Genomic DNA, 20,691 nt, shown 5'->3' on the forward strand with positions numbered 1-20,691 from the left:
ATATTCCAATACGAGAGCTCATACAGAGATTGCGATCGTCGGCCCCAGAGGCCGTGCTCTTGACTGTATATACCGCGTGGGCCACATCTAGCCAGCCAAGCCCGACAAGCTCAAACGCTCACGAACTCCCAAGGTCCCCCAATGCTACCAAGTTCTCTTGGCAGCGCATGCCAAGAGAGGGAAATGAAACTCCCGTGTCTTGGCAGGTTACTCCCAGCGCTCAAGGTCCTAAGGCTCAGTACCAGAGGTGGAAAAACTACGGCGAATGGTTCTACGGCAACTGATCTCAGCCGCAACAGGCGAAGAAAAATCAGAAAAGGAAAAGGCTGCTGGGAACCTTGAGGAAATGCAAGACTTACATCGGCTTTCTCCGAACTTGATGCCATATTGTTATATAAAATGATGGGAAGGGGCTCTTAGTTACCATCCTACATTCCATTCCATTCTACCAAGGAAGATCAAAGGTGAATATGTCGCCCGAGAAAGATGCTACAGCCTCAGATCCAAGCAGGGTTTCCCGCGGCGAAAAGAGAGAGGTCGATGTCCGAGCCACGTCGTTTGGCAATGAACTTCCCAACAATCCTCCCCATGATCCTCATGTGGTAGATGTACGCGACACCGATGACACAACGTATTTCTACAACACAAACAAGGACAAGGTTGGGCCTTTGACACCAGAAGCTGAGGGAAGACTTATCCGCAAGAACTTCTGGTGTCTTCTGAGTCAAACATGGTGGATATCCTTCCTTATTCACCTCGACAAGTCGACCCTGTCTCAGGCTAGTACTATGGGTATCTTCAAAGATGTCCAGATGTCCAAAAATGAGTACAACGACCTATTTGTTCTATTCTATGCTGGATATCTTGTCGCTCTTTGGCCAGGTGCTTGGATATCGCAACGTGTTGGGCACAAGCACTTTATTACCGGGTCGCTGTTCCTATGGGCCCTATTACTTGGAGTTCACCCGGCAGTTAAGACCGGTAAACAGATGATGGCTGTGCGGTTTCTACTGGGAATGGCTAGTACACCCTCGCGAGCTTCAATTACATACGGCTAACCTTTGCAGACCGAGTCCCAGATTGTTCCCTCAACCGCCATTCTTCATCAAGCGTTTTTCCCCCCGAAGAAGAGTCCGTGGGTGCAGCTCTTATGGTGGGCATTCGGAAGCATGGCAAATGTGATGTTGACAATGATTGCATACAAACTCATCATTGATGACAATACGGGGGTTTTGGCTGGGTCTATCAACTCATGGAAATGGCTTCATATTATCTGTGCTGTTTTGACCTTCGCCATCTTCATTCCTCTCCTGATATTTTTGCCAAACTCGCCAGTCGATGCTAAATGGCTTTCCACCGAGGAGAAGGTACACACAATCCAAATCATTCGCGAGACTCATGCTGGAATCTCAAACTCGACATTCAAGTGGTCGCAGGTGCGAGAATCTTTCACTGACCTTAAGAGTTGGCTATTCATGTGCGACAATTTCCACTCATCCTTCTGTCATGTTTACAGCTAATATTCTTCTCAGTGTGCACATGTTCTTCAACGAGCTCCCCAACAACACATCCCAACAGCTCCCGCTTATCGTCGTCGGATTTGGCTTCACTCCAGCTGAGAGTGCCTTATTCAATATTATAAAGCCAATTTGGGGATTAATTTTGATTCTTGGATCCGCCGTCTTGCTTTATAGTACACGTCTCGGTACAGGGTACACGTGTGCTATATCCTATATTCCCTGCTTTGTTGGCGGTATCATTGAGGTAAGTGAATGCATCTTTGACATCTCTATTCTAGCTTATTAATTATATCTTAGCTCGCATCTCCGTGGTCGAACAAGGTGGCCCTGGTAGTTGGCACCCAAATATCTACATTCAAGCCATCTTACCTTCTCGGCCTCACTTGGGCTGGAACGACAACAACCGGGCACACAAAGAAGCTCTGCCTAATGTCTTCTTGTATTGTTGCTGCCTCTGTTGCAAACATGATATCCCCTGAGTTAGTCTAGTCTCAAGACCACTTCTAAGGAATACAGGCACTGACGTGAGATATAGATTCTGGCAATCGAAATACAAACCTCGTTATGTCTTGCCCTGGGCCTTCATGACTGCATTCTGGTTGATCTCGCCTGCGATGTGTATTATCATTCGTTTTTACCTACAGCGGGAAAACAGACGCCGAGGGCGACTCCTCGCTGAAACTGATACGGACTCTGACCAAGATGAAGTGATCAATGCTGGTGGGCAGATTGTCAACATTAGTAATCGTGATCATGATAAGACTGATCGGGAAAACTTGAAGTTCTTGTATCCCCTGTAACCTTTTACTTTGTTCTCCTAAAAGGCCAGGGGTTTGGAATCTGTTACGCTGATATAGTAAAATGGTATAATGTGCAATTCACTGGTGGGGGAAATAGAGGAAAAGAGACTGCGTGTTGCAGAATCTACCTAGGTAGATATAAATATGAGCACTGTTTACAAATGGAACTTCTGGTATGTAGATATCGACAGACAGTTAATGCCATGCAGCTCTTTACTTTTCCGTGCATAAAAATGTCATCGAAATATACTAAACCTACCTGAATTACAAGTCTACTTGACTACCTTAAAGGATCATTATATGCAATTTGTCTCATTTCGATACCTCCAGATCATGGCGTGGAATGCGGATGCTACGAAAACGATACATCTAAGTTATTTTTCTCTTGCTCGTTTATTTGTTTATTTGTTCGCTTTCAATTTGGACAAGATTGTATTGGCAGAAAGTAAATATATAAATGAACTTTTTGTACTTCAATCAGTCATACAAAAAATGGTGGATGTAACATGGAAAAGACAAATGGGATAAAGACAAGATGATGTACGCCCCTAAGCGCCGAAGGGTATGTAACATGAGAACAATTCGATATGAGAAAAGGATTGACTTTGTGAGCACGATAAGAACAGGTCCAACAAGGAAGGGCAATGAGTTCCCTTTTTTGCAAAGTGAAGACTGCAAACCATCAATATTTAGTAGTAGATCCGATGTTCAGAGATTTCCGACCTTTGTAGAATCTGCATGGTCAGAAGCAAAAAAATCAAAAATGAAAATGAAAATGACGAAGAAAGTAAATAAAAAAAAGTGAATAAAAAGGTAAATGAGAAAATGAGAAAATGAGACCCGATGGCGTTGAAAAGAGAACCAACCCCCTGTAACGCCAGGCATAGGAATTTAACGGCAAGAGAAGATAGGGAATGTTTTCCGATCGTGAATGTTCAGTGGGAATTCAAAAATCCCCTCCATTGTGGCGATGTACCTGCAGACGTTAGCCTAATTCCGCAAACTTGCTGCATTCCACACTCACAATGTGCGTCCATCAGCGCCCCAGCCAACTCCAGCAGTAGAATCTGGCTCCTCGGCGCCGCAGCTATTCGTTGAGTTTCGATTAGGGAGGTCATTGATTATGTTTCTGATCCAACGCGGAGAGTGTGTCTGCTCAAACCCGAGAAGCTGTTGGCGATGCCGTTGTTCCCTTTCAAATGAGCGGTTGTGTACCTCATTGGCAATCTGGCGCTGACGCCGAAGTCGTTCAGCAGCGACATTCGCACGAATCTCATATGTGGTAAGGCGTGAATTATCATATCTTCTTTCCGCTCCGGTTTGTGGTCGTTCGATGCGTCGGGGAATGGAGCTTGATCTCTGGGATCGGTGGTTCAAGCCATGGGTGTCTAGACTTGGATTAGAAGGCCCAGTCCCTTCGGTTGGAATGCTAGTTTCGGTGTTGGCCGCTTCAGGATCGGCTCCAAACCGAGAGATCATTTCTGATCTGAGGGGCGTAAGCTCTGAATGTGAAGTGGAATAACTGAGGGTGATGCCCGATTGGCGATCAGGGTGAGAGGACATCCCTTCCGAAGGGTGACTCCCTTGAGATACCACCACCGAGCTCTGGCGTCTTGGATTGGATGCAGTGCGACCCAGATGGCTATCCCGGGAGACATCAGAAGGATCATAGCGATGCAAGGGTGAAGTAGGACGATTATTGCGAGTGGTACCATCTGTGGAACCGTGATTTTGCGGCCGAGCCACTAATTGAGGTTGAAGGCTTGCCCTAGCCGGGCGCTCTGGTCGTTCAGTGAGTCCTTCTTCCAGCCGCGATGTCCAGCGTGCCGTGTTCAAAAACTCCATAATCAACCTTTCTCTCTCGGTAAGATCTTGAATTAAAGACTCTCGCAAAGACGAACGCTCCGTTTGCTCTTCGTTCCGCTCAATCGGAAAATCTTCGTTGTCGAGTCTCACTCGTGGTGGCGTCTCCAGAAGATCTTCTCCTAGCGGATGTCGTTCGAGGTTCTCTGTCGAAAAGTCCGTGTACACTTCCTCCAATTGCGGATCATCAGAATCTAAATTGAGTATTTGCCTGCGCATAAAATGTTGGCGAACATCAGCCACACCGGCTCTGCCGTGGCCCTCCAGCCATATAAGAAGGTCCCATGGCTCGGGCGAAAAGGCCAGACAACGAACGGCACCGCCCTCGGCGCACGATCTTGACGCCGGGAATTGACAAAGAACAGGGGAGTCGTCTTCGGAGTCGCCAAAGCTTTTGTAGATGGACTCGACGTCAATAATCGTGATGATTCCAGATTGGGATCCGATGGCACACAATCGACCGGACGGCGAGAAAGCGACAGTGAAGCAGCACGCATCATCAGCCCGCAGACCAATATTCAGCTCCAGGCGATTGATAAGCTCCCATTCCCACCCCGTGAGCTTCTGTCCAGATTCAGTTGTCCCGGACGATGATTCCAAATCACGAGTGATTTCATAAAAGTAGGCGTGATTCTCATCCCCTACCGCCGTGAGCAGTTTGGAATCCGGCGAGATTGTCGCATAGTTCATACAAGTCGAATGATGAAGGACCTTCAAGACTTTCGCTCGAGTCAGCGAATACACGGTGACTGTCCGATCATTATTGCTAGTCACGAGTTAGCATGATCAGCACACACCCATTTTCCGACCAGCCCGCACCTCAACACCACAATATCTTCGTCGGCCAAGTCCTCGCTACCGCCATAGAAACGATGGATGGTCACTGAATTAACAATGCTCCCACCGAACCTGTGGAGCTCTACTTCCGGTGATGACCTGCTGCTCCGATATCGGGTTGACGCAGATTCGCCATTGAAATCTCCCGAAGTCATGCTTGGCCGCGGATCGAGATCGAAGGGGAGCGCACTATCTACATCAGTCTGGAATGGCGCATCGCCATGGACCTGCATCCCGCCGTCGCCGATGCGAATGAAAGCACATTCGCCATTTTCCGGACCCCCCACTACTATCCAACCATATCCAGCGACCAGACAGCGCGGCTCAAATGGGATCACCGCTACACTCTCGCGCTTTTGTTCCGATATATGTATTGAATACACGATTCTCTCGACGACGACATAGATGCGATCGGGGTCAACCGTACTTATGTAGTTGCGTAGCTGTGTGTGACTAAAAGAAAGCTCTCTTTGGTTAGGTTGCGCACGGGAGATAAGCGGATTGATCAACGAACAAGTTGGGGATCTTAAACGGGAAGAAGCGTCGCTTGTTCGGGAGAATAAGAGCCTCGGTTGGGCGATGTCTAAGACATGTTAGAGGTATTTCCGATATTAGGATGCACCAGGCTCACAGCAGAGTCGAATCCGAGGTCATGGTGGATAAAGCTAAGCCAGAGATGACATTGTTCGAGCGGGGAAGTTTTGAGGACAAGAGGATCGGAGGCCCCCGGTTGGAGTATAGTCAACTTTGACAGTTGTTTGAGCACGACACTTTTGTTTTTTGTTTTTTGTTTTCTTGATCTTGAATAAATTTCCGTTTGATCTGTGCTCTGCAGTTGTTCAGAGTCAAACCAGCCCTGAAGGCGCCTTTGGATGACGTAAGACTTGGGACTGGGACAAAAAGCCGGGGAACTGCGAATTCCAACGAATGCGGTTGGTCTGTCGCTCCGGAACCGGCCTTGTGGTCATTCATGATGATGCACTACACTGTGTATATGGTGTTGGTTTTTGTTTTTGCTTACATTTTACCCACGTTAGCAGATGTTAACAGATCCTAGCAGATCCCATTATGCTCCATAATGCATATTTACCGTATTGCCACCCAACTCACTGCCACCTAAGTTACTCCCAGTCCCGAGGTCCCTACAATCTGGAAATCTGCAATAGGCATTGTTCCCCCTAGAGTACATGGATTATCAATTAGTCATCTAGATCCAGGCGGACTTTTAGCTCTGTCTTCAATCTTGTCTCAGGTTCGGCCAAATCAACGAAGGGGAGTTTACCAACCAGGTCACACGACACGTTGAGAGTAAGACTGGTTCACCCACTGGAGATACACGATCGTCGCAACTGCCATAAGAAAGAAATGCTTATTGCAACAGCTCTTTTGCGTCAGCTCTTTTGCGTGGTGTTTGTTTGAAATATGACACCACATATCGTATATGAGATTCTCATCGTACATATGGACCTCGGGAGTAGCTCGGAGCTGAGTATTTGCCACCGCGGAAGGAGATGCCATTTGAACTGCCACCTTGACGGGGAAGCATATTACTGACTATATTGTGTGAGAATGTATAGTCCACACTTCCTATATATCTCAATTTAGTCAGTAATATCTCAATACATCTCGATATATCCCAATTAATCCCCAGTATCTCTCCGTAGATCGCAATGTATAGCCGCGTATACGGCACCAACAAGGCGGTGAGGTCGGTTACCTAGGAGGCTGTCGACGACAACTCGCGTCCTGATTGGTCAGATCCCGTGATTCTACCAAGTTCGACGGGCCGAAGCTCTCCGTGCAATTTCTATTTCCTTTTCCCCTTCTTTTCGATTCCATCTCTCCATCTCCATCTCTTCAATCCCTTCTTCTGTCCTTTTATTACTTCACGATTGAGTCGTTGGAGTTTCTCTTTTTCCCTTTTTATTAATTAATTTATCACAATGCTTCCTCGCACAATTACTCGCGCAGTAAGCTTTCTCTTTTTCCCGAGGAAAAATCCAACGCGTCACAGGTCACTGACTCAATATCTTTCACAGCTCCCGCGCGCTGCTTTCGCCCGCACTCCTGCCTCCAGACTCCCTGCCTCATTCCGGAGATGGAACTCCACAGAGGGTGGTGAGGAGAAGGTAAAGGGCCAGGTCATCGGTATTGATCTTGGTAAGTTCTGGCGCGAGATGAACCATCAACTTTCAATGACGACAGTATTCTAATGGTTGTTTATTATAGGTACCACCAACTCTGCCGTGGCTGTTATGGAGGGAAAGGCTCCTAAGATCATTGAGAACGCCGAAGGTATGTGAGAAGAAATTTCAACTCCTGCGGACAAGTGGTCAGAGCTTTTGAGCTTGAAAACATCAAAACTTTCACCCCCAGTCTGATGGGCTCAAATGGAATTGGAAATTAACTTGATTTTTCAACAGGTGCTCGCACTACTCCCTCTATTGTTGGTTTCGCCCAGGATGGCGAGCGCTTGGTCGGTATCGCCGCTAAGCGTCAGGCCGTTGTGAACCCCGAGAACACTCTGTTCGCTACCAAGCGTCTGATCGGTCGCAAGTACACCGATATTGAGGTTCAGCGTGACATTAAGGAGGTTCCCTACAAGATCGTCCAGCACACCAACGGTGACGCCTGGGTTGAGGCCCGTGGCCAGAAGTACTCTCCTTCCCAGGTTGGTGGCTTCGTCCTCAACAAGATGAAGGAGACCGCCGAGGCCTACCTCGGCAAGCCCGTTAAGAACGCCGTCGTTACTGTTCCCGCGTACTTCAACGACTCCCAGCGTCAGGCTACCAAGGATGCTGGTCAGATTGCCGGCCTGAACGTTCTCCGTGTCGTTAACGAGCCTACCGCTGCTGCTCTTGCCTACGGTATGGAGAAGGAGGCTGACCGTGTCGTCGCTGTCTACGATCTTGGTGGTGGTACCTTCGATATCTCCGTCCTTGAGATCCAGAAGGGTGTCTTTGAGGTCAAGTCTACCAACGGTGACACCCACCTTGGTGGTGAGGACTTCGATATTCACCTCGTCCGCAACATCGTCAGCGAGTTCAAGAAGGAGACCGGTGTCGACCTTACCGGCGACCGTATGGCCATCCAGCGTATCCGTGAGGCCGCCGAGAAGGCCAAGATCGAGCTTTCCTCTTCCCTCCAGACTGAGATCAGTCTTCCCTTCATCACTGCCGGCGCCAGCGGTGCTTTGCACATCACCCAGAAGATGACCCGTGCTCAGCTCGAGGCCCTGGTTGACCCCCTTATCAGCCGTACCACCGAGCCCGTCCGCAAGGCCCTCAAGGACGCCAACCTCCAGTCTGGCGACATCCAGGACGTCATCCTTGTCGGTGGTATGACCCGTATGCCCAAGGTCACTGAGTCCGTCAAGTCCATCTTCGGCCGTGAGCCCTCCAAGTCCGTCAACCCTGACGAGGCTGTTGCCATCGGTGCCGCTATCCAGGGTGCCGTTCTGGCTGGTGAGGTCACTGACGTTCTCCTGCTCGATGTCACTCCCCTTTCCCTCGGTATCGAGACCCTCGGCGGTGTCTTCACCCGTCTGATCAACCGCAACACCACCATCCCCACCAAGAAGTCCCAGACCTTCTCCACCGCTGCTGACATGCAGACCGCTGTCGAGATCAAGGTCTACCAGGGTGAGCGTGAGCTCGTCCGTGACAACAAGATGCTGGGCAACTTCCAGCTTGTTGGCATTCCCCCCGCTCACCGCGGTGTTCCCCAGATCGAGGTCACCTTCGACATTGACGCTGACTCCATTGTCCACGTCAACGCCAAGGACAAGTCTACCAACAAGGACCAGTCCATCACCATTGCCTCCGGCTCCGGTCTTTCCGATGCCGAGATCCAGTCCATGGTCGAGGAGTCCGAGAAGTACGCTGAGACCGATAAGGAGCGCAAGGCCGCCATTGAGGCCGCCAACCGCGCCGACAGTGTCCTGAACGATACCGAGAAGGCCCTCAAGGACTTCGAGGACCGTCTCGACAAGGCTGAGGCTGAGACCATCAAGGAGAAGATCGCTACTCTCCGTGAGTTCGTTGTCAAGAGCCAGTCTGGCGAGAGCACCACCACTGCTGAGGAGCTCAAGGAGAAGGTCGACGACCTCCAGACTGCCAGCTTGACCCTCTTCGACAAGATGCACAAGGCCAACAACGAGCAGCAGCAACAGCAGCAGCAGGGTGGTGAGCAGCAGCAGGGTGAGACCAAGCAGTAAATGCTCTTTCCCTCTGTAACTGCCACACCTGAACCGTAAAAGGTTCCTGTATTTTTCTACCAATTTCCTTTTTATTTTTCCTTTGTGTTCAGAGACTCCCTGATTTTTGCATCTCCTTTCCTCGCATTTACCACCTGTACACATACTTTCAAGGCCCTTTTTACCCCTTTGCGTTTTCTGGTGTATCGGTGTTAAAACTACCACACCCATGTATGATCCTATATTCTTTTCTCTTCTGCCCTCATGCTACTGTCCAGGTTCATCGCCTGGAAGTGGTCATGCCGGGATTGTCTTCAATTGTATCTAATGACATTACGGCAGGGGGGCCACAAAAAAGGATGTGGTAGGCTTTGGCTTTCATGGGCATGTGACAATAGAAATCGGACAATTCTCCTCTCGCTTCACAATTATTTTCTTCTCATTCCTACTGTAGGATCTAGTTGTATCAACGTTATCAAGTAACAGTGCATGTGTACACATGTCCTTGGCACAGTTTGAACATTTGCTGCCTCGCGGATGCACACGTAGCTGCTTCCGGCCTATCAGCTTCCAACCCTCCAGGGCCACATACATACGTACATGTAAGTACTTGATACCGGCCAATCCAGACTTCATATGCACACAGGCAAACAACAAACAGCACAATGCTCGAATCTCACTGCAATATGATAGGCTTTCTCTCTCTCTGCAGTATGTAACCTCGCATTCTGTCTGCATATGGCATAATAATATATTGTGGATAATAATAGTTCAACAAAAGTCGCCCGCCTGTGTGGCGTCTTTCCTTGACGACGTATAGGACGATAGATCCAATTCATTTAGCTTAATATGACACAAGGGACGTTATTTTTAAGCTAACACTACGTCGTTTCAGGAATGTCTTTCCCCCCTCCCCGTGTTACAGCTAGAAAGGCATGAAAAATGGCGGTAAAGAGGCATACAATGTACAGAGGTCTCTTCTGCGGAATATGTATAAACAGGGATATATAACCAGGGATGTGATGTTACAACCAATAAAATCAATAGCGGTCAAGCTGACCACGATTACGATGTACATAGTTAGTAGTGGTTAGCAATGGCTATTATTGTCCGAAATACATTTTAACGCAGTTAGTGAGAAGCATATTACTGGACTCAAAGCATCATGTCCACCGCAAAGTCAAATATCTGGAGTGCCGACAACGATGATAGGCCAGAAGCTCCCACCTGGTGCACGGGTTTTGACCCTTAGTCCCGTCAGAATACACGTTGAGCCAGTCACCTGAAACTGTATGGCTTTCAATCGCACCAATCTATTAATTTAATTCTGGCGTCTGCGAACCCACTTACCATCGTACAAGGTTTGAAATGCAGCCCATTTGGTTAGACCAATGATCTCTGCGGAGTATAGTCTCGTTATCCTTGCATTATCCACAGGGAACCAAGGCTAGTTTACTTTGTACATACTCCTACTAGTGAAAGGTGGAATCTCGGTCGAGAGGAGCTAGGATTGTAGAAGGAATGAGAAGGGGGGTTATAATGGGGTTAACTAGGTACAATATACCTTGATGGAGGTAAAAGGTAGGTTTCTGCACGCTTCTATTGTGTGTCCCTTGTACCCCCTTAACTTTAACTGTGCATGCTTAGACTAGAACAATTGCCCTTGATATGTTGCATGTTCATAGGAAGGAAGAAACAAGAGTTCACCTTCATTAAACAAGAAGAACACGAGAAAAGTGACGTTTTGCCATCAGGCCAATCTGGACTCGAGCCGGTGGTGACAGAGCGAAGTAATCGTGCAGGCTTCCCTGCAGCGGAGCGGTCGAGTAGCAAATCATCGTTGTACACACCAGTTGGGCTGCCACAGTGGGTCTTTTACAATGATGTGTGTAAATAATAATTATTTCTAAATAAGATTATATATACGAGGCTTTGTGGGGGGGGGTTCAATGCAGAACATTTGAAATAGACAGGGGGGAGAGATGACTGATTACAATATACATGGTATCTCATATTGTCCTAGGTTTTTAAATATAACCACTATTACTCCGTAGTACTAGATTCAATATTGTATACGGAGTAGTACCGATCAACATCTGAAGTGTAAGATGTCTCTTAAATTAAATCCCGGTGCAACTACGGAGTAGAAATTTTTCAAACCACATAACTGGCCCCTCGACCATTCGTCGATCACTTCTTGAGTGAGACCATCTACGTTAGCGTGCCCCTAGTACGTATGATTATTTCCATTTCCCCACTCTGTTGACATGGTGTTTTTTTTTTCCTTGTTCGGGTTCTAGGGCTCTTTTTTTCCCTTTTTGCCTTTGCTTCCCTTTACAAGTTAAGCCCTGGCGTTTGCTGCAGACCCATAGTCCTACTGAGTCACTTGAGCAGAAAATCCATACAAGACCCATATTCTGGCTTACGATGTACAGCTCGGGGACACTAAATATGTGGGTTTGCATTTCCTTGATTTCTAATTCCCGGGCTTTGGAAAATATTCCACGGCTATAATAATGTATTTGTTATTGTTGGTTGTACGGAGTATATAGGGAGTAGTCCGTATACTGGGACTGGGGTAGCTCTAATTCGGAGAAAAAAAGATACATAACAAATCAAATAGATTGATTCCACTAAACAATAATGTGTGGAGAGTAATGTACCAGACAAGAATGATAGTGTGTACGGAGTACCAGGAACGGAGTACATGGACATCAACTAGAAGTGTGGAAGACATTTCAAGATCCATTGTGATTCTTCCCGCTTCTATGGCTACCATGGAACTTGCCAGGAACAAGTTCTCCCCCTGTGTTACATAATGATCTCCAGGATGAGCACACCCTTGGCAGTAATGGGGTAGATCTGTTGCTTATTATTGGACAGTAATCCCGGAATAAAGTAGTTGGCAGATGGGAAAAAATTCAATCGCGGAGGCTCTGATTCGAGGCTTCGACTATCGAGTTTAGCTTTGTTTTAGGGTCAAGAGGTAAATAGATATCCTTGATAATATACTCTAAAAGGTACTTTACTCCTACTTTTCTCCGGGGAAAGGGTATTAAGATTTATTGAAAGTATTATTGAACCCCGAATTAATCCCCTTTTGCTTATATTACTTTTGAAATTATAGTCTCGGACCAATGACGCTCATAGGGTGACTACAGTCAGAATTTTTAGACTTGTCATGTTTAGACTTATTCCCCCCCCCCCTGAAGGAGATGTCAAGTGACTATTTTCCTTTTTTCTTTTTTTTTCCTTTCAATTTGGAGATGCCGATCATTGGTCCGGTAGATTAGGGTCCATTTTGATCCAAAGGAAATGAACCTTAGGGCTCTCCAGGGCTGATTGTGATTTGATTACATGACTAGCGTCGTGCCAATTCCATGGATGAGTGGTTGTCTTTCTGGTTTGGAGGATCCATCGACCACTCTGGGAAATTAAAAAACAATCTTTTCGGTACATTGTACATTCTATATTAGTACGTTAGTATAGATTAGTTTATTAGTTTATTAGTTTATATTTGAAGCTATTCCTTTAATATACACCCTATTCAATATTCTATTCAATAATACCTATCGGGAGTACTAGATAAGTCTACGATCAATCACAATCGAGATCCCCTGAGACGATCCCCTTACGCCGTTACGGGAATTTTTCAAGATAACGGGGGTGCAGAAGGGTCGCGCTAGTGGAAGAGTCATTTCTTATTTTCTATTATTATATTATTGTATTATTATATTTATGATATTATTTGACATTTTCAATTTTTGAATTTTATTTTTGAATTTTACATTATTTTTATATTTTTTATTATACACAGATTATACAAAGTAGTTAGCTCCAAGGTCTGAATGTCAATCCTTTCCAAACCGTCGACCCATAGATCGGAGATGGGTCTTCCCTTTCGATTGTCTCATCCTGTTTTCTTTTCTTTTTAGTTTCCTTTCCCTTTTTGACTTCTTCATACTCCGTACTCTCTTCTTCTTTGGTACAGGAGGGTTCAAAACTCTATAACCTCGAGCACCTCCATCCATAACAATGACAACTGCACCGCCGGTGCATCACCCTGGCCCCGATAGTGGTATACCCGGCCATCTCATCAACCATCTTCCTCGCTATCATCCTATTGCCATGAACCCGAATCCGCCTCCACACCAAATGCCACCTCCGGAGCAGATGGTGCAGAGTCACCATTTCCGTCATTTCGCGCCGCCCATGCATGAACATCATCCCCAAGGCGTACCACCAGTACACAGCCCAGCTACTTTGGAACATATCGAAGCTCGACTCCGGCATCTAGAGCACGAGGAAATGGCCCGGAATGCAACCCGTAGTCGCATTCTGGCAATGCGCAAGCATGAAGACGAGGAATTTCGGTCAATGACGGAGAGAGCCGAAGCAGAAGAAGAGGTAAGCCGGATTTTGATACCCATGTAGGGGATCATAGTTCTAAAACAAGCTTCACAGGACCTTCGAAGACAACGCAAGAAATTAAAGAGAGAGTCCATGGGCCTGGGGCTCAACGCTGCGAGCGACTCGCCGCCTCTACGGCCTACACCACCTCGCCGATTATCAGAGACCAGTGCAGCAACAACATTGGCTTTCTTCAAGCAACAGAGTCCCCCCGAGCCCCGTCAAGCACCTCTTCCACCTTCATCTCAGGCACCACCACCCTCAATGCCGCCACCCCATATGCACGCTCAACCTCATCATCAAGCTCCCCCACCTCCCCCACCATCTCAGCATCAACACCCAATGCTTCCCCATGACCAAATACACAGCGCGGGCTCCATCCGCCGCAAGCAAAAATACACCATCAAAAACGTAGAGGCATGGGGCGAACGCCACGGCCGACCAGCAGCCCACGACCCATCCGGGCGAGCATTGTGGAAGCGACCCTCAGACGGAAGCCTCGTATATCTCACATGCCCAATCCACGGCTGCGGGAAATCCGACTTCGTCACCCTCCACGGCTTCATGTGCCATCTCACCAAGAAACACAAAGACCGCACTCTGGGCAGCCAATCCCGCGCCCTAGAAGTCTGCGGCGTAGTCTACGACCCGAACGCTCCGCTCCCACCAGTCATGAACAGCCACCGAGCCTCAACAGAAGGAAGTCCGCTAGGTTCCATTCCCCTGGACCACGACGGCGACCAGCACTACGAGGACATGGACTCAGACTCGGAGGGCGAGCTCGAGCGTGAAGGCTCCTACCGAGTCAAAACCGAAGTTCTAGACCGGTTCATGCCCGATGCAGAAGGCACTCCCATCGAATCCGCTGCGGCAACACCACCCAAGCACGCAGTCAACGGATCAACCAAGCAATCCATTTCGTCCATTATCGACCGCACTCCCGAAACAGAACACAGAGAGGCGTTGGCTACCCTTCCACCGTCGGAATCGGGTATCCAGGGTCCATCTCCTACACCGACTGAGTCGTCTGTACCGCTGAAGCGCAAGTACGAGTTCTCGCCGCCTGCGGCGGAAAAAGAAAATGCGGAGCCTTAGTTGGTGTCCTTGCGGAGTAATGTTTATCTTCAATGTCGATTTCCGCCGGCTATATATATATATATACAACTACATAATTTCTTGGGCGTCTACAGATATTGGCGCTCTCGATATGATAATCAATTGCATCATGTTACATCTATATTTCTTTGTTTCTGTATCTGGGGGTTTGCATGCTAGCTTCGAGCTTGTGTCTCTTCATAGATACCCTATCGTTATACCTAAGTGGTCTTCGTATCTCCTATTTGGTTTGATATAGCAACTTAATATTGCGCGTGATTATATTATATAATCCATTCCTGCCTAATTTCATACTTACCGAGCATACCTGAGTTCATCCATATATGTCTACTGTAGCAATATCCTCTACTTGTGCAACACCAATTGAGGTAAATGAAACTGGGTAGTCGGGTTTGTTGTTATTACACTTGCGAATTGCCGTGAGATCCACGGCCGCTTGGGGGTACCAAACCAGAAGATTGTGCCACAAAGGAATGCCTACTAGAAAGCATCGTTCGGGCTTTTTACTGCCAATGCAAGAAATAAGGTAGCTGCCGGGATTGTAGAAGATGAAGTCTGCTTCCGATGCGTTTGCTAATGACACCGGCAAGCTTCATTGGTGGTCTGGAGTATGTTTTGAGATCCCAACGATATCAACCACATCGGAGTCATCTATATCAGAAGTCTGGAAACCTGATTCAGCCATATGAGTCTGATACCTCTTCAAGAGTCTCGCGATTTTAGCTCGAAAATGTTCATCTAAACAATCTCGCTAGTTAGGTAGTTGGGGCCATCTCACTGTACGCTCCAATGTTCCAAGGTTATACCGGTGATTTTAGTAAAAGGGAAGCTTGGACCTCTAAGCTAGCTATATACAGTACCTAAACAGCATGAATCCCCAATATACATATGAACAAAGCCACCCCATATGTACTTAAGTTGTATCTACAGCTGTATCCTATTTATCCCTCACCAATAACAAATGTACCAAATATCCAGAGCCACTCTTTAGTCCCTCCCCGAGTACATCATCACTCAACCTCCAAACCCGAAATTCCCGCATCGTCTCCCTAAGCCAAGTCTCAAACACATCCGGCGACCTCTGCTGTTGCGCGATAATGCAAACCGTCGGTTTACGGCGCGGGCGAGGCTCTTCAGAACCAACCATATACGCCGGCCGGAGTCGACAGATCTCGGCGCAGGTGCGCACGAACGGCGCAACGAGTGCTTCGTTGTAGATGCAGTCACAGGAAAGGAGGAGATCGAAGCCTTTATCCTCCTCCCCTTCTTCCTCTTCCTCTTGGGCATGGACACTGTCGGAATCCATACATTCCTTCAGTGAGGCAGCTTGGTCAGTCTCCCAGTCCAATGTTGTGAAGGAGATATTATCAGCCAGTTTGGCAGTCGGGTTTGACTTTGATTTGGATGATTTGGATCCCTTGCTCTTGCCTTTTGCTTTGCTGTTACCGGAAGAGACACAGACGGACGCATTGGCGTCAAGGTTCGTCCGGAACAATTTGCGCACGTATTCCTGGTCTGTGGCAATGTAGTGGCGCACGGAGGGTGCCAGGACGAGAGCGACTAGCGCTGAGATCCCGGTCCCGAGTTCGGCCACTGTTGAAGTCTGGCTAAGGAGGGAAGTTGTCCAGAGCGGGTTTGAGGAATTGGTTATCCATTCTGCAAATAGGGGGGTAATTTTCCAAAGGACTGAGTTTTTTTTTTTGCAGGGTTAGTAGTGAACTAATTTCGGGATGGATGGTTATTGATTGCAGTGAACATGAAAGCGGGTGGTGATTTTGTGGATAGTCGGGAAGTCGCCAAGGTATCCCGAGGTATAAATAAGGGAAAAGCCAAGGGATAGCTGAGCAGGTGACAATTTGATCTCGTGTTTGGGGGAGAAAAGCGAGAAAAGCACAATGTGATAGTGTCAGGGTCCGAATCAAATGAGACATTTCCTCCTCCGAGAGCCGAGGCACAGACAAACAGCGGATAGAACGACTCGAGAATTCGACGCCTTGACCCTCGGGCCTGGTCTGGGCACTTCGGACTCGGGTAAAAGACCTGCGGAGAAGTCCGTGCTTGGGTTTGTGGTCTCTGGGGATTCCGGGGACAAATCATAAAGGAACTGGTGCAGATCATGCGAGCTGTATGTACTCCGTACCGGAGTCCGTACTTACCGGCGCCTGTAGTACCTCCTGCCCGATGAGAGGAGAGTAATGATGGTGATTGATGGATTGTGTATTCATTGCCATTGATAGTGATCTCTACTGATGGTGCTCGGGGATTGAGCATCCCTAGGTTGTTGCTTGGGATGTCTTGTGCGAAGAGGAGAAATGATTCTATAGCGAGTTAAGTGAGTATAGTACTTTTGGGATTTATGCGGGGGTGGCGTACCCTCGTCCACGTCGATAACCTCTTCGCCATTGGCGAGTAAGTGGATGATTTGGTCCATGAGGTGATATCCATGGATGTTCTAGTGATGGTTTATGGATGTGTTTATGGGGAATATTTTTTGATTTGGTTTTATTTTTTTTAAGGGATCACGGGACCAAAGATATAACTGTGATTTACCTAGTTTTCTAGGTGTAGTTATATAAAGTATACTGGGGATATCCAATAGTTATATATTATTTACGCCTATTCCAACCCATTCTAGTGGTTCTTTCAAAGCTATGACTTCTAAGAGAATTGTTGGGAAACCCAACAGAAAAAGGGAAAACGGGAACTGATCTACCAGTAAAACAGTACTGTTAAATCGTAAAGGCTCACAGATTTACTATTATTTATTGCTTTAATTTGAAATGAGATATTTTAAATGTACTCGAGAACTAAAAAAAACTAAAACTAAATTAAAAAATACATAAAAATCCCCCCAAAAAAGCACTTGAAATTGCCTTGGAAGAGCTCCGTGCGAGTATGCAACTTGAAAGGGCCGAAAAACCTTGGACACTCCTGCGTCATTTGCCGAAGACCAGCCACATATCTAACCTTCCCAAGGTCAACTCTCTCCTCTTCTTCTCCGCCGAAGGCTCAGATAATACTATAATACTCCCATCTCTTCTGTGACTTGGTAAGTTTTTCCATTCTAGCTCCTGCTCTAGCTTCCTACAGTTCTTGTGTTTTGTCCCCTTCCTAGCTCCGTGCTATTTCCGCACTAGCTAACATCCGCCCCCCTCGAGTAGAGGATCTTTTCTTTGAGTATCCTCGATACCCCCGGTTCCTTCCGCTTTCCCTTTGATCGAGACATACAGTCAATATGTCGGTACAAAACATCCACCTCCAGCCGCGCATGGTCAAGAAGGGCCCTTTCTCGGTCGAGGCGCCCGGATATGAGCGCGTCCCCGGTGAGACAATCCCCCGTCGACACCCCAAGGCCAAGAACGGCCTTATTACGACACTCGAAGATGTCTCTACCACTTACGAGAATATGCGCCGGTCAGCTCGCGTCTTTGGCAACTCCAAAGCTGTCGGTAGCCGCCGGCTAATCAAGACCCATGTGGAGAACAAGAAGGTCAAGAAGGTCGTGGATGGTGTTGAGCAGGAGGTTGACAAGAAGTGGACCTACTTTGAAATGAGTGGTTATACCTACAAGACCTTCCTCGAATATGAGAAGCTCTGTCTAGAGCTTGGTAGCGGTCTCCGTAAGCTAGGCTTCGAGAAGGACAGCAGAATCCACCTTTACGGTGCGACGAGGTAAGTGATACATCGCGCCTGCAAGGAAATTCGGGGCAGGATGACTGACTTGATTCTCCTTAATAGCGCAAACTGGCTGGCCATGTCACACGGTTCGTTTACTCTTATTTTCCTGACGCGCGAACAAACGCACTAACCTACCATTACAGGTGCCGCCTCGCAGTCCGTGACCATTGTGACTGCATATGATACCCTAGGCGAGGAAGGCCTAAAGCACTCTATCGTTCAAACTGGTAGCACTGCCATCTTCCTCGACCCCGGCCTGCTGCCATCGCTCCTCAGCATCCTCCGGAGCGTGCCTTCAATCAAGCACATTATCTACAACACCGACACGGAAATGGACCAGAAGCTTCTTGATCAGTTACATAGCGAGTTTATCCACATAAATGTGCAGAGCATCGAGGAATTGCGCAAGCAGGGCGAGGAGAACCCTGTGGAGCCGGTTCCCCCCAAGCCGGAGGACCTGTGCTGCATCATGTACACCTCCGGCACAACAGGCCCACCGAAGGGTGTGCCATTGACCCATGCCAACGTGATCGCTGCTAGTAAGCCGAAAAGAGCTCCCAGAACCACTGTCTATTAAACTAATGTCTCGCAATAGCTGCTGGTGTTCACGCCGTCATCGGTCCCTGTATCAACCACACAGACTCCCTCCTGACCTACCTTCCTCAATCTCACATTCTGGAATTCATGTTCGAGAACCTGTGCTTGTTCTGGGGTGGTACCATGGGATACGGTAACCCCCGAACATTGTCCGATGCCTCTATGCGCAACTGCCTGGGCGACATCAAGGAGTTCAAGCCTACCGTTTTGGTCGGTGTTCCGGCCGTGTGGGAGTCAGTGAAGAAGGGTGTCTTGGCCAACCTAAACAAGGCTAGCTTTGTGGCCAAGGGTTTGTTCTGGGGTGCCATGTCGGCCAAGAGTTTCCTCATGAGCACCGGCTTCCCTGGTGCGGGCCTGGGCGCCTCGGTTTTGGACACCGTTGTGTTCAAAAAGCTGAAGGAGGCAACCGGAGGCAGACTCCGTGTTGTCATGAACGGTGGTGGCCCCGTCTCCAAGGACACCCAGAGGTTCTTGTCAATGGCTATCGCTCCCATGATTAGCGGCTACGGTCTAACCGAGACCTCTGCCATGGGTGCCCTGAATGACCCCTTGGCTTGGAACCCCGATGCACTGGGTGAGATTCCTGCTTCGATCGAGGTCAAGCTTGTTGACTTCCCCGATGCTGGATACCTGGCCTCGAACACGCCCCCTCAGGGTGAGATTTTCATCCGCGGTGGCAGTGTGACCTCAGGCTATTACGAAAATGAGGAGGAGACCAAGGCTGCGATCACTGAGGATGGCTGGTTCATGACCGGTGACATTGGCGAGTTCGATCACAACGGCCACCTGAATATCATTGACCGCAAGAAGAACCTGGTCAAGACCCTGAACGGTGAATACATCGCTCTAGAGAAGCTCGAGTCTGTCTACCGCTCGTCTCCCGTGGTTGGAAACATCTGTGTCTACGCCGCCCAGGACCAAGATAAGCCCGTCGCAATCATTGTTCCCGCCGAGCCGGCATTGAAGAAGCTTGCCCACGAGAACGGCATCCAGGGTGACACCCTCGAGAGCCTCGTCCACGACGAAAAGCTCAACAAGATCGTCTTGCAGCAGCTGCAATCCGCCGGTCGTGCTGGTGGCTTGAGGGGCATTGAGATTATTAACGGTGTCGTGCTATCTGACGACGAGTGGACCCCGCAAAACGTAAGTGATTCTCGAGCTATCTGGAGTATGAACTTTACTAACAAGACATTAGGGTTTCATGACCGCTGCGCAAAAACTGCAGCGCAAGAAGATCCTCGCCCGCTACGAGTCCGAAATCAGCAAGGCCTACGGCAAGAAATAAAAAAAAAGCGTGTCAAACTGCTTCACTTGGATTTTCGAGCTTCGCCCTTGTTTTTTTTCCTTTCATTTTCTTTTCCCTGCTGTACTTGCTTGCGCTTTGAGACCCTCTCTGTTATTACCACTTTTTTTCAAATTTATCTTTACATTTCTCTCGACTCTTGCTCTTGATATTCTTCATTTCTGCCACGATGTAAACGATATAGTAATCAATGTGGACATGAACCGACCGACATCGCGACGGATTTGTTTTTTTATCATAATCTACTTAGTCTCATTTTTTACAGAAAAAAAGGCTTCTTTGATTGGCGACGAACCGTTTTTCTTGCACCGTTTAAAAGGATCTTTTGGTCCAAGGATGGCATGCACTCCAACTAAAAGATAAAGATATTAG

At 47.9% G+C, this 20,691-nt stretch overlaps 6 protein-coding genes across 6 annotated transcripts; 4 read left to right on the forward strand and 2 right to left on the reverse strand.

The window, feature by feature from the left end:
* Positions 1–470: 470 nt before the first annotated feature.
* N7455_005450 (putative allantoate permease of the major facilitator superfamily) lies at positions 471–2,320 on the forward strand (the record flags this gene model as incomplete). The annotated part of the gene is made up of 5 exons (XM_040961170.2): positions 471–998; positions 1,068–1,477; positions 1,533–1,764; positions 1,818–1,999; positions 2,056–2,320. The coding sequence occupies 5 exons, from the start codon at positions 471–473 to the stop codon at positions 2,318–2,320; spliced, it is 1,617 nt and encodes a 538-aa protein (XP_040808412.2).
* An 891-nt stretch (positions 2,321–3,211) lies between these two features.
* Positions 3,212–5,674, reverse strand: N7455_005451 (uncharacterized protein; the record flags this gene model as incomplete). The annotated part of the gene is made up of 5 exons (XM_065605034.1): positions 3,212–3,296; positions 3,345–4,949; positions 5,003–5,473; positions 5,535–5,603; positions 5,652–5,674. The coding sequence occupies 5 exons, from the start codon at positions 5,672–5,674 to the stop codon at positions 3,212–3,214; spliced, it is 2,253 nt and encodes a 750-aa protein (XP_065461934.1).
* Positions 5,675–6,963: 1,289 nt separating this feature from the next.
* N7455_005452 (Hsp70 family protein) lies at positions 6,964–9,236 on the forward strand (the record flags this gene model as incomplete). Its single annotated transcript, XM_040961138.2, has 4 exons — positions 6,964–6,990; positions 7,060–7,180; positions 7,250–7,315; positions 7,444–9,236. The coding sequence occupies 4 exons, from the start codon at positions 6,964–6,966 to the stop codon at positions 9,234–9,236; spliced, it is 2,007 nt and encodes a 668-aa protein (XP_040808402.2).
* Positions 9,237–13,250: 4,014 nt separating this feature from the next.
* N7455_005453 (uncharacterized protein) lies at positions 13,251–14,720 on the forward strand (the record flags this gene model as incomplete). Its single annotated transcript, XM_040961177.2, has 2 exons — positions 13,251–13,622; positions 13,680–14,720. 2 exons carry the CDS (start codon positions 13,251–13,253, stop codon positions 14,718–14,720), a joined length of 1,413 nt encoding a protein of 470 aa, XP_040808397.2.
* A 958-nt stretch (positions 14,721–15,678) lies between these two features.
* N7455_005454 (S-adenosylmethionine-dependent methyltransferase) lies at positions 15,679–17,180 on the reverse strand (the record flags this gene model as incomplete). Its single annotated transcript, XM_065605035.1, has 3 exons — positions 17,115–17,180; positions 16,898–17,059; positions 15,679–16,427 (listed from the first exon to the last, which is right to left on the reverse strand). The coding sequence occupies exons 1-3, from the start codon at positions 17,170–17,172 to the stop codon at positions 15,679–15,681; spliced, it is 969 nt and encodes a 322-aa protein (XP_065461935.1). The 5' UTR covers positions 17,173–17,180.
* A 796-nt stretch (positions 17,181–17,976) lies between these two features.
* faa4 (long-chain fatty acid-CoA ligase FAA1) lies at positions 17,977–20,301 on the forward strand (the record flags this gene model as incomplete). The annotated part of the gene is made up of 5 exons (XM_040961156.2): positions 17,977–18,413; positions 18,480–18,505; positions 18,563–18,958; positions 19,015–20,159; positions 20,212–20,301. 5 exons carry the CDS (start codon positions 17,977–17,979, stop codon positions 20,299–20,301), a joined length of 2,094 nt encoding a protein of 697 aa, XP_040808398.2.
* Positions 20,302–20,691: the final 390 nt, after the last annotated feature.

This window comes from Penicillium solitum (genome assembly GCF_028829755.1).
Source record: "Penicillium solitum strain IBT 25940 chromosome Unknown utg000003l_segment0_segment0, whole genome shotgun sequence".
Lineage (NCBI taxonomy): Eukaryota > Fungi > Ascomycota > Eurotiomycetes > Eurotiales > Aspergillaceae > Penicillium > Penicillium solitum.